The 12,535-nt window shown below is 44.9% G+C and overlaps 1 protein-coding gene across 2 annotated transcripts in view; it reads right to left on the bottom strand.

Annotated features, from left to right (window-relative positions):
- LOC127584290 (leucine zipper putative tumor suppressor 1-like) overlaps positions 1–12,185 on the bottom strand; it is a 60,240-nt gene extending 48,055 nt beyond the window's left edge. The window contains exon 1 of one of the 2 annotated variants that reach the window (XM_052040961.1): positions 11,907–12,185. Coding sequence is in view for 1 of the 2 variants with exons in the window: in XM_052040962.1 (XP_051896922.1) it covers positions 2,650–2,733 (84 nt within the window). In the remaining variant the exon portion in view is untranslated. Of the gene's footprint in view, positions 1–2,649; positions 2,788–11,906 lie in introns of those variants that run through there. The other variant, XM_052040962.1, reaches the window with a different exon arrangement.
- Between the last annotated feature and the right edge of the window lie 350 nt (positions 12,186–12,535).

Raw genomic sequence — 12,535 nt, 5'->3', positions numbered from 1 at the left:
TTTGGTTCCCAAAGGAATGGATCTGTTGGAGGGCATCCAACTGTCTGTCCTTTGGATCCTGTTTGCACATTGGCTTTCATTTCTGTAATGACTGAACCAGTGCTGTAAAGCCAGAGTAGAGTGAAGGCAGCTGAGGGATGTTGTAAACCTGCCCTGCCTGTGTACTGAAGGGACATTGTGTACAATGGAGGGTGTTTGGGCTCAGTCCCTCCTCCCCTCTGTGCACCAGTTGCTGCTGAGCTGGTGACAGTAAATGGCAGGGCCTTTAAGAGCATCGATGTACAGCGGGATCTTGGGGTTCAAGTCCATAGCTCCCTGAAAGTGGCAACACAAGTAGTAAAGGCATATGCCGTACTTACCTTCGTTGGTCAGGGGGTTCAGTATATAAGTGGGGACGTTCTGCTGCAGCTGTCTAAAACTTTAGTGGATTGTGTGCAGTTGTGGTCACTGCATTTCAGTAAAGATGTGGAGGCTTTGGAGAGGGGGCAGAAGAGATTCACCAGGATGTTGAGCAAAAAAAAACTGCTGGAGGAACTCAGCGGGTCGAGCAGCAACTGCAGCATCAAAGTGATCGTTGATGTCTTGGGTCAAGACCCTGCATCAGGACTGAGTGTAAAAGGGAGATCTCCAGTACAGATGGTGAGGGGGAGGGGTGAGGCAGGAGCTGGATCTAAGTGAGGAGGGGTTGATTGGCAGATGGAGTCAGGTGGGGGAGGGAAGGGTGGAGATGGGGACGGAGGGTGGGAGGTGATGGGGCGAGACAACACAGGGCTGCAGATCATGGAGTCTGATAAGGTAAGGGGTGGAATCAAATGGGGAGATGGTGGGAAAGGGGAAGTGTGGGGGGAGTGGAGAGAGTGTGTAGGTGATAGTCAGTCCAGGTAGGGAGGGCAAAGAAGCTGAGAAACTGACGGGTGGGGTTGGGAAGGAGGGGTGTGTGTAGGAGAACCTGGGTGGATCAGGAGGAGAGAGAAAGGAACATGGTAGGTGTGGATTACCTGAAATTGGAGGATTTAACATTCATGCCATTGGGTTGTAGCATACTGCCCGGCTATTGGTTTGGGGACAGTCACTTTTTGCCCTCCTAATTTCCTTAAGTTCGCCCCTGTATCCCCTATAAACCTCAAAGGACTCATTCAATACCTATTTCCTATACCTGACATGCACTTTCCTCTGATCAAAAACCTTCGATATCCTTTGTTAATCAAAGTTCCCTAACCTTATCTTTGCTTCTTACCCTTACAGGGACACGCTGACTCTAAATTCTTACCATGTCTCTTTAAATGCCTCCCATTTATCAGATGTTGTTTTTCCCCTCTAGCAGCTGCTTCCCAATCTACTTCCACCAGGTCCTGTCTTGCACTATTGAAATCCACCTTCCCCTAGGTAGGGCCCTATCTGAAAGGCCAACCATGCTTTTTTTTCCCCCACAAATAGCTTGAAGTTTAATGGAACTACGGTCACTGTTCCCAAAGGGGTCCTGCACAGGCACTACTAACACTTGCCCATCCTCATTCCCTAAGATAACATCATGTACTTGACGTTATCTTAGGGAATGAAGTATCTACACGCTGCTTCAAAAAAAACCCTTGTATGCATTTTACAAATTCTAAGCCCCTTGCACAAAGGCAACCCTTGCCAATATTGGGAAAGTTAAAATCCCCCACAGCTCTTCCACACTTCTGCAATCTGCCTACATACCTGGGGGCAGGCACGGTAGTGTAGCGGTTAGCGTAACACTATTACAGCACCAGCAACCCGGGTTCAAATGCTTGGAGTTTGTACGTTCTCCCCGTGTCTGCGTGGGTTTCCTCCGGGTGCTCCGGTTTCCTCCCACATTCCAAAGATGTACGGGTTAGGAAGTTGTGGGCATGCTCTGTTGGCACTGGAAGTGTGGCAACACTTGCGGGCTGTCCCCAGAATACTCTATGCAAAAAAGATGCATTTCACTGTGTGTTTCGATGTACATGTGACTAATAAAGATATCTCATCTTATCTGTTCTTCTAATTCCCACTGACTATTGGGAGGGCTAGAGCATAACTCCAAAGTGATTGACCCTTTCTTATTCCTTGCATTGATGTCTAAGAGTCAACTGAGTTCAGGAATTATCAGACTCCTGGATATCTGACCACAGACAAATCTTCATCACACATGTCTGTCACCTCCATTTACTGACATCTATGCTGTTTGAGCATCATTTTTTTGGCTGAAGGTCTCCATGGAGATTTGAGCTCATGGCTGCCTGTGGAGGTGATGCACTGATGGCAGTCAGTGGAGACAAGGCCTACCACAAAGGATCTTGTGTTCTCGTGAACAAGTTCAAACCCCAACCTCAGCCCTAGAATCTGAGATCTCTACATTCTATTTCTGGTCTTTTGTACATCCTTGGATTTTAATCCCTCCACCATCAGTGGCCACATCTCCTCCACTCTGGGCCTGAGCTCTGGGTTTATCTCCTCAAACCTCTCCTGTTTCTTTCCTCTGTGAAGATCTTCTTTAAAACCTTCCTCTTTGGCCAAAATTCTGGTTAATTGCTCTAATAATCATACGCAATATTGCCTGAGAACACTTTTTTTATGTTTTGGTGTAACATTAACGTTTGTTGTCATTGATAGACACAAATTAGTGTTCCTCAAGGACACCCTTACCTGTGTGACTCCTGTACCACCATAATGTAGCTGACTCCAACCTTGCTCTTGATGGAGTCTATTCACTTCAATCTCCATTACCATCTCCACAAGGAATGTGGAATAAGTTGGTCCGATGGAATATTCTGAAATCCAACATTAAAAAGTGTCCCGTGACCTCTTGGTTGACATTGCCTGACCATTGATGAAGTACTTCTCTTTGGATCGCCAACAAATTTGCAACAGAAGTGATAGTTGGCTCTGTTCCTGCCACTTGCTTAAGCTATTTCAATCCTTCCATTGTGGCTTTTGAATGTTGTAAACCTAAACCTTGATTCTGGACTGTCATGTCACACTCCAGAGTTATTTTGGGGCCGGTGTAAACAGTCTCAATGAGTTGCTTCTGGAAGGCGAGGGAGAGACCCTCAAAGGTTCACATGCTGCTCTTCCTCAAGGTAACCTTCCAATTCCAATTCTCATCTGGAAATATTCTTAAAACTCCAGACACAAATGAGTGAAGTGTCACACTTGTATTTTATACTGTATGTTTGAATAGAAAAATGAAAAGACTGTTTTATTTCTGCATAAAGGATGAAAGGGCTCGGAGCTGAGTGAGTTCTATTCATAGAGAAATGGCCCTTTGTAGGGCTTCTGTCACTTAGAGGTGACTGCCCTTGTGTCTGACAGAACTTGGGAACGCTCCCAGTAAAATATGTAACCCTTGCAAACACAGGCTGTCACCTCCCTTCCCTCCCACCAACTTCCTCCATCAGCCACACCATGATCTGAAGGTAGAACATCTGCTCCCGTGGAGGTCATTAGGACAACCCCCACCCCACCAGCTATCTGCCACTGACTGCAAACCGACCCCTCACATTCCCATTTCCTTCCCTGCCCCACCCTCCTTGAACTCTGGCTTCTGTCCTGGCCCCTTGCCCACTGAGACCCACCCCCCATGACTTGGCTGTTTCCCTCCTTGAGCTTTGCAGGTCTTGGAGTGCACCAGTGTGTTCAGAAGGACACATCACCTTGGGCATCCCACACCGTAGAATCATGCATCGATGTGACAGGAACAATTACTGGCCTCCCAGCTCTCACTGCCCCATTAATACATTACTCCCCAATGGAATTTCTAGCACTGTTTCTGCCCAGCAGTCTGGCAGAGGACTAATTGACCCAGTGCCAACACCCTGTGGTGTCGGGTATCATCAGTGACTTCTGCAGGCAGCTGATTTAAAGGTCTGACAGTGAAACACAAGCTGCAACAAGTTCACTTTTTTTCTTATGTCCTGAAATAAACAACAAGTGGACAGCCCGGCTGTAACTGACCAGCTCCAATGGATCACTTACAACTCAGTCAAACTTATCGGCTCCATCTGCCCTTTGAACTGAGTATTAATTTGTGTAAAGTGAAGATCTTTTTTATGTCCCTCCCACGTAGCCATTTACATGCTGTGAATCAATGGAGTTGGATCTGGTAAAATTGCAAGTGTTATTTTAAAATGCCTGGGTAGAATCCTGCTCGTCTTATCCAAACAAGCAGAAGGTCCAACCGGATAAACTAAAAAATGCTGGAAACACTCCTCAGGCTGTGCAGCATCTGTGGAGAGTAACAAGGGGTTGAAGCTGGAGTCTGTCACTGATGGCTCCTTTGTGTTTGTGGACTGACTACATAGTTATTTGTAATCTGTACCTGTGGCCACAGTATCTATTTTCTGTTTGTGCATCCTCTCTCTCAAGATGATGGCACAACTGCATTCAACATGGTCATAGCTGATCTGCCCCAGGATTCAGCACCTCTTCTACTGCAGTTCCCAATGGCCTGAAGTCCACGACCTTCCAAAAATTGACTTGCCTCTTTAAGTACCTGCAGTGATCTCTCCTCCACAGCCCTCTGGGGTAGAGTTAGTCAGTAATAGAGGACCAAAGCTTCAGTGGACATCAGGAGTCTGTGGCTACACCTGGCATGGTCAGCTACTGAGAATACATGCGTGCACTGCGTGTGCCAGGCTGCGCTGGCTACTTTTGGATCATCATCTGCCTGCCCACAAGCATCGCAGCTCACGAGGAGGATGCTAGACAACACTTCCAACCGAGCAGCAAGGTCAGCTCCTCATCCCGAAGCCACCACAAGGCTCTGTGCTCGCTGACATTCCTTAATGCCCACACGAGCAGTGTGTCACCTTTAGAGTGGCACCAGGTTTGTACATGGCCGTCACCTTCGGTGAGTTTGAGTCTAGCCTGAACCGCTGGCTAAAGATGGAGTATTTCCAGCAGGGAGCTGAAACCAAAGCTCTGGTAAACAACACCCACTAAGGTCATAAGAGGACAAAGCACCAACGATGTCGGCCAGGGAAATTACAAACTCACTCTAAGCTCGGAGTAATCCAGCAACACACACTGGCCTTGAGGTTTCTGGAATTGAGTCGCACGTCAGACCTGACACTTTCCCTGAGGGACTGAGGCTTCTTGTCCCCACAAGTTGGCATGGAGTTGTACAACACAAATGGGCATCATGTCCATGCTGAGTTTTTTGCCCATCTACCCTAATCCCATTTGCCTGCACTAGGTCTGTATCCTTCTGTGCCTTGTCTACTTAAGTGTCTGTCTAAACACCTCTTAAATATAGTGATTGTATCTGATTCCACTACCTCCTCTGGCAGCACATTCAAGATATCAACCACCTTTTTTTTTAAATTAAATGTTCCCCTTTAAAACTCACTTCTCTCTCCTTAAACCTGTGCCCTCTTGTTTTTGATACCACAGGAAAATAAATGTGACCATCTACCCTTCATATTTTGTATCTCTATCAGGTCATCCCTCTGCCTCCTTCACCCCACAAACCCAGCCTATCCAATCTCTCCTTATGACTAACCACCTCCAATCCTTCATATTTACCCAGCTTTCTCTTAAATGCTGAACAATTTTGTTTCTGTGTAACAGACTTCACCTCAGGGGTACATTGAGTGCCATGGTTCTGAGCTCATGAAAGGAATGATACAAGTGGAAGCTCAGGTTTGTCTTCCAGGTGACTTCTATTATAGTGCAGTGTACTGTGGGATGTATAGACCAAGGCACCAGCAGCTCAAACCTGGTTCCTTTTATCCAAAGAGTTTTCCAAGTGCCCACATGCACAATACACAAGTGATATACTTCCTCAATGGCCATGTATTTACATATACTGCCTGTGCCTTGTAAAAGAACAAACTGATTAAACTCGTGAAAATTGTATGGGTTCGATCAAGTTGCCTGCCTTTGTTCTTTGTAACTGTACTGGTGACCCTTGTGTTCAACCTAGAGACTTGAGGGAAGTTATTGGTGTTGAATCTCTCTCCATATTCTGTAACGATATCTAATCTCTTCTCAGTCATGTGTTTGAATTTTCAACTTTAGGACTTGTATATTGAAGGCACAATGTTCCTTTTTTGTTTTGGTTATCTTGTGCTGGGATCCTATGAGCTACATGAGCCTTTCTGAATCCCTCGCTGGTCTCTCTGCTTGAAAAATCCTCATAGGGACTGCCATTTCATTGCTCTAACTGTGGAATAAGGAAAAAAAAAGACCTCACCTTAGCCTCCGTTCACCAAAGCCTCCGTTCACCAAAGCCGAATCAATGATAACAATAAAATAAAAACATGTCCACAATCGATCCAATATCTGACTTTCTTATCTCTGATCTGCCTGGAGGTCTCAGCACACAAACTTACAGGCAACCAAACGTCTTCCCTTTTATTACAAACCTCATGACCCTTAACTTGATTCAACTGCCTCTCTTCCACCTGTCCTTCCAATTGAGCTGAACCCAACACCTTTAAATCTTCCGCGTATCAGCAATTCTGCTGGAGTGTGGCATCGTTCAGTAGCTCAAATGATCCAAGTGTGTCACGTCAATACTTGATCTTTACCAGCTTGTTTCTTGTGTTGCCTTTTGCTGTGCACTTTGACCTTTCAGCTTCCCCACTGAGCTTTCTGCATAAGGCAGTCTTGACAAAGCATCCCCTGTGGCATTTTTCCCTTGATTTATTATATTTGTTGTAATCATACAGAGACTGGAAGATTGCCCACCTCCACATTCCTGAAGGAACTCAGCAGGTCGGGCAGCATCTACGGAGAGAAATAAACAGTCGACGTTTCGGGTCGAGACCCTTCATCAGGTCCCAAAAAGTCAACTGTTTACTTCCGTGTGTGTGTGTTGCTCCAGATTCCAGCATCTGCAACGTCATTTGTCTCCACATTCCTGAGGTTGCCACAGCCCAAGAATGGCCAACAACTGTTACTGATCATGGACCTTTGTGAATGGTCACCCTAGCAGGAACTGATTAAACAACAGTCACTGACTCCTCCTCTTCCTGGACTGAATCCTTTCACCTGTGGTTTGTGTGTTGTGCCCAAGCAATGGGCTTCTCAATTTCCATGACATTTCACAGCTCCAACTGCACCGTCGGAGGTCAGTTTTAACATACAACTGGTGTTGTAATGCACTGACATGTATTCACAGCTGATCGTCATGCCCAGCTTTCCCCTGGTCCTTCCGGCAAAGCTGTGGCCCATCCTTTAAGAGTTGAAGTGGTGTTGATACCATTGTAAAGTCCAGCAGAAACTTCACCTGGACCAGACCATTCCTGGAAACCATTGAAGCTCCATAGCATTTTCCTATTTTCTGACTTTGCCTATGACCTTGACTTTATCAACAGGCTGCAGAAATTTGAATCCACTTTCAAGCCCAAGTAAATCACTTCTGTTAAACAAAAGCTTTGCATTTCTAAAGTAAAATGAAAAATGCTGGAAATGCACAGCAGGTCAAGCAGCATCTGTGGAGACAAACAAATAATGTTTTGAATCAAAGAACTAAAAGTTCTCAAAGGCCATGAGACATTAACTCAGTTTCTCTCTACACATGCTGCCTGACTTGCTGAGTGTTTCCAGCAGTCTATCTTATTTCTGATTCAGCTGCATGCTTTCTTTGTTCTTCACATGGTTTTCACCTCTCTCTCTCTCTCTCTCTCCCTCTCCAGCAGGTCAGCTGTATCAACAAACCTTCACTACTCTTCCTTAGGAGGCAGCATCACCACTTGTGATCTTCCCTTTGTTCCCTCCCAGCTCTCTACAACTAACTGTTAGATCTTGAATTTGTCCTGACTCTGATAAAAGGTCGTTTGACCTGAGACATTAAGTGTTTCTCTCCACAGATGCTGCCTGATCTGAGTACTTGCAGCAGGTTACGATTTCAGATTGAGCATCTGTGGTGTTTTGCTTGAGGTTAGGCTGCTCTTAAAGAACAAAGATTCTCCTGCTCTGCAATTAGAACATCAACCCAGTTACACATACAAGGCTGGACTCCTCGTACCATCTTGCCACAGTTGCCTGAAACACTTCTGTTGATGACTCTGCACCATAAGGTAGCTTCATACACGAATACAACCTAATGTGGGTGCTGATCATTGGGTAGCTTTGGCTTTCTTCAGCTACATTTACTGCACACAAGTTTGGGACTGGTGCATTTTGAAGGCCTTGACCCCACAGGATGAAGCAGCCAGAGAGTTGTGGTACAGTTTATTGCCTTTATCTGAGCTATGGACAATGTAATCTCCAGAAGGTTACACTGCTCTATCTGCTTTGGGCATCAGAGAAATTAGTGTCACCCAATCACTTTGTGCTGTTCACACCAATACATGATCTTGTTTGACTTTTCCCTCCACCTGTGTCTTCATCTATATCCTGGTCTAGGTTTGTATTAAATCCCCTTGGCATTTTAATTGATGCATATGAGCTTTGTGTGCCTTACTACCTGCATACAAATCCTAAAACATCCTATCCCTTCAAAAGTGTTTCCACATTTTTTCCAATTTACCTTCAACTCTTCCAAGCAGAACTGGTTTGCCTGTGCAGTCAGTTACTACAATTGATAGTTTGGCCTTTCATTTATTGTGGACAGTTCACTTGGTCCTAATGTCTTCAGGATTCCTCCAGAATATATTTTCAACTGAGCTGTGTCAATAAGGCATTATCTGGGTTATTAATCATTATTTTAACACTTTACCCTTGTCACTGGTTGGATGGGTGCAATTTTAAAGCGTGCTCCTTGCATTTCTCAACCACTTCATTACACAAACCTCCCTTTTGAATTTTTACAGAGAAGCTGCTTGACTGCCACTGCTCTGGCTTGCAATCTTCACTTCAACTGTACAAACTGGTCTTTCTACAATGAGTGCATTTTAACTGCCCTGAACTGACACTTGTGGTGACTGATTCCTATGCTAGTGATGGCTTTCCACACCAATATTGCTCATGTGGCATGGGCTCACTGTTGGAGCTTCTACCATTTGCCCATTTATCTTGTCAGCACATTCTATGCCAGCCAGAATTCTTTGGCATTCTTAAAAGTCATTTTCATGCAAGTACAATTCTTGCAATCCTGCACTGATGTTAGATTTTGCACATCGAATTACTTAAACTGGATGTGTTCATCAGTTGGTCTGTGCTCAAATGTCCCTGCAATCCATGGTCCAGGAGCACACTGAAGTTACGACACTGCAGCAGACTCTTTAGAGCAACACTCTAGTGGCTGATGGTTTCTTCTGACCTCTGGTTACAGGTTCCAGACTTGAAATTTACTGCAGTCTCTGGCACTGGGCTGAGATGGTTGTACAATCTTTCCATTACTGTCAAGGGAGACATCAAATGTTCTATGGAGCAAAAGTTGTTTGTAAATGATTATTGATCTGATCCTGTTGCTATGAATAAGACCCCTTGCATTCCTGCATGATTGCATTCTATATTTTTTGCCTTTACTCTCTCTCCCACATTAGTTACTCTGAAGAACATTCCATTCCAACATAAAACTGCCATGCTCCCACTCTGTCATAAGCACTGAGGTTCCCAAAATACCAGAGTTTGTGTCTGAGCTGCCATCCTCCAGGCATATCCTCTTGTCCCCACACAATCTGAATGGACCCCATGCTTTCTCCCACACAATGAAAGGTAGGGCCCTCTCTGTACACATCCAAGGAACCCTGAAGGTGGCAGCACAGATACATAAGGTGGTGAAGGCAGCATACGGGAGACTTGTCTTCATTAGCCAGAGCACAGAACATACGAGCAGGGAGGCTACGGTACCCTTTAAAACATTGGTTAGGCCATGGCTGGAATATTGTGTGCAGTTCTGGTCACCACACCATAGGAGGATGTGATTGCACCGGAGAAGGTGCAGAGGAGATTCTCCAACATGTTGCCTGGGATGAAGCATTTCACTTGAAGAGAGATGGGATAGGATGGGTTTGTCCTCCTTGGAGTGGAGGAGGCTGGGGGGTGGGGGGGGGGAGGGAGGGGGTTGCAGGGGAGGTGTACAAAACTAAGGGGTATAGAGGGGCTGGATGGTAGAAAATGTTCCTGCCATCCAGCCTCTCTATACCCCTTCCAAAGTGTTGGAATATAATATGTTCCAAAGTGGATTGTGGAATTGGGTACACACTCAATTAAGTATCTAGACAAGAGCTTGAATTTGCACAAAGTCTACAACAGACCAAATGCTGATAATTGGGATTAGTATAGATGAGGAATTGATGGTCATGTGGACGTGGTGGGTTAAAGGGCTTGTTTCTGGACTGTATGGCTCTTATCTGCACCTTCTAAGTTTGTGAATAATTATTCACCTGGACCCGTCCTACCAACACTGGCACTCTGTCTCTCTGACCTCAACAATGATGGTACTTCTGATGGCCATGATTCTTTCCAACCTCATTCACAGGGAAAGGTGTTCTCCCTGTGGGTTCCCCATTGCACTCCCAAGCACTATGCCTGCACAGACTGCATGCATGGAACAAGGAGCTTATACAAAGTGTCTAATTTATTCATAGGTCCCCTCCAGCTGCCCACATGAACACACACAATGAAATTGAATGGTTTCACATATTTACCTGCACCAGAGAAGACTCTTGATTTTTGGGTCACTTGCATTCCGTCTGAGATTGCAGCACACACCACTTGAAAATTCAAAATAGAGTGGAATTGGGAAAGATCCCAAAAACTGTTCTTGTCCTTGATTTGACTTCACCCAGGTGCGTTATGTCCACTTAAGTTAATTTCAATTTAATTTCAAACCTTCTGCTGCTGCTGTTAATGTGGAAGTGTAAACTACTTGGGCGGTTGAAAATAAAGGTTGAGAGTGTGATTTTTGTCTGGAGAATGCCGAACTGATATTAATATTCCTTGCAATACATCCTATTCACAGCTGATTCATCACTGAAGCACTTAAAATTTGTTAATGCAGTCTCTCAATTATGCAAAGGTAGTGTTTAGCTGTAAAATGTGACTAAAATCTCCACAGAAGAGCAAAGAAATCTGAAGCCAGGTACAGAGGGATAAGAATTCACATTTGTTCATGGCTATTGCACATGTAGTGTCACCCCCTGAAATTGGACTATAATTTCTAGTGGAGCTAAACAATAACCTTGAGTATTTCATTCATTTTAACCTTTTCTTTAGACACTTAAATGTTTTAAGAAGATCTTTTACCAGCTAACAAGTAAATTTAAAAGAAATTTACCTCTCATTGTTTTGAGATTGAATTGATATTTTTAAATGCCGCATGATATTTACCGAGTTTTGCAACAAAGAGCTCTAACTAAAACACTGAAAGTACACCGATCCAAGGCTGCAAAGTCGAACAAAGTGAGTGTGTGGAAGGTGCCAATGCCTGGATCGGAACCAAACACACCAGCTCTGGTGTAACAGCACACAACAAGAATAACACAATCATGTCAAACCAAGCAAACAAAGGGGAGCAAAGTTGTTCAGCCATGTGGAGAATTAATTGATAAGAATGAGCAGGGAAAAAAATACAAAGTAGTTTTCAATGCCATATCTTTTGGGCCACCGAAACCTTTAAAGGGATGTGTACAGCACAGGAGGAGTCCATTCAACCCATCAAATCTATACTGGATCTCTTAGTCCCATTCCACTGCTTTTTCACTGCTGGCCTGGATTTCCCCTGGTCTCCCCTTTAGAAAGCCCTCCTTTCTGCCTCACCAATTGGCAGCAGGTTACAGAGCACAGTCACTCTAGACTGCATTTTCCCCCCTGCTGTTCACTGACACAAACTGTTTACATTCTCAATACTTTTCACCAAGAACACATTCAAATTAATCCTTGTGCGAAATTCTCAGCCCATTCCTTGTGCAGCTGCTGAGATAAGATTTGGGCTACCACAACACAGCACCTTGGGACTGCAGTGCACGATAGATAGCAGTATTTACAAACTGCAGCTCAGATTGCCATACCTTTCTCCATCGTCCTCTCGTGGTTAAGCCGTTCTCCAAATGTGAAAATTCACCAGCACTTGGCCGGATTCTTGAACTGACACCGCAAGGATCATGTTACTGTGTTGCACCTTGCACAGATTAAACCTCTTGCATCATCTTCCATTGTTACTTTGGGGGAACATCTTGCCAGAGTAAAGTTGCTCTTTTTTGCCCGACTCACTTTAACTGCGTTCACTGACGCTCTCTCCCTCGCCCCCTGCTCTCTCAGGTTTCCATCTCCCGAGGAAACAAGCCAGCCTTGCGCAGACACACACACACTGCCTGACAGGTTCTCTGCTGTCCAGCTACTTCTCATTACACATTCAGCCCTGCAGAAACACCGGCACTGATTGGCTCTTGGGGTGAGCAGAGGCTTTCTCTGTTAAAAGGACAGTCTCTGTCGCCGCTGCACCAATCAAACCTGTCCAGAAAAGAACTCACAGCGCAGGCCAGCCAGTCTTCTGCAGGCACTCTCCTCACCTCTGTATTTTGTTTATTCCCCACTTCCTGCTTTAGAAGTTAAAAAGAAGTTTGGTTTTGGGTGACTGTTCCAAATAGTAATTAAACAGATGTAACTTTTCACAATGTCTCCTTATTCGGATTATCCC

This window comes from Pristis pectinata, chromosome 29 (genome assembly GCF_009764475.1).
Source record: "Pristis pectinata isolate sPriPec2 chromosome 29, sPriPec2.1.pri, whole genome shotgun sequence".
Taxonomy (NCBI): domain Eukaryota; kingdom Metazoa; phylum Chordata; class Chondrichthyes; order Rhinopristiformes; family Pristidae; genus Pristis; species Pristis pectinata.
This window is presented reverse-complemented; position numbering and strand designations above follow the sequence as displayed.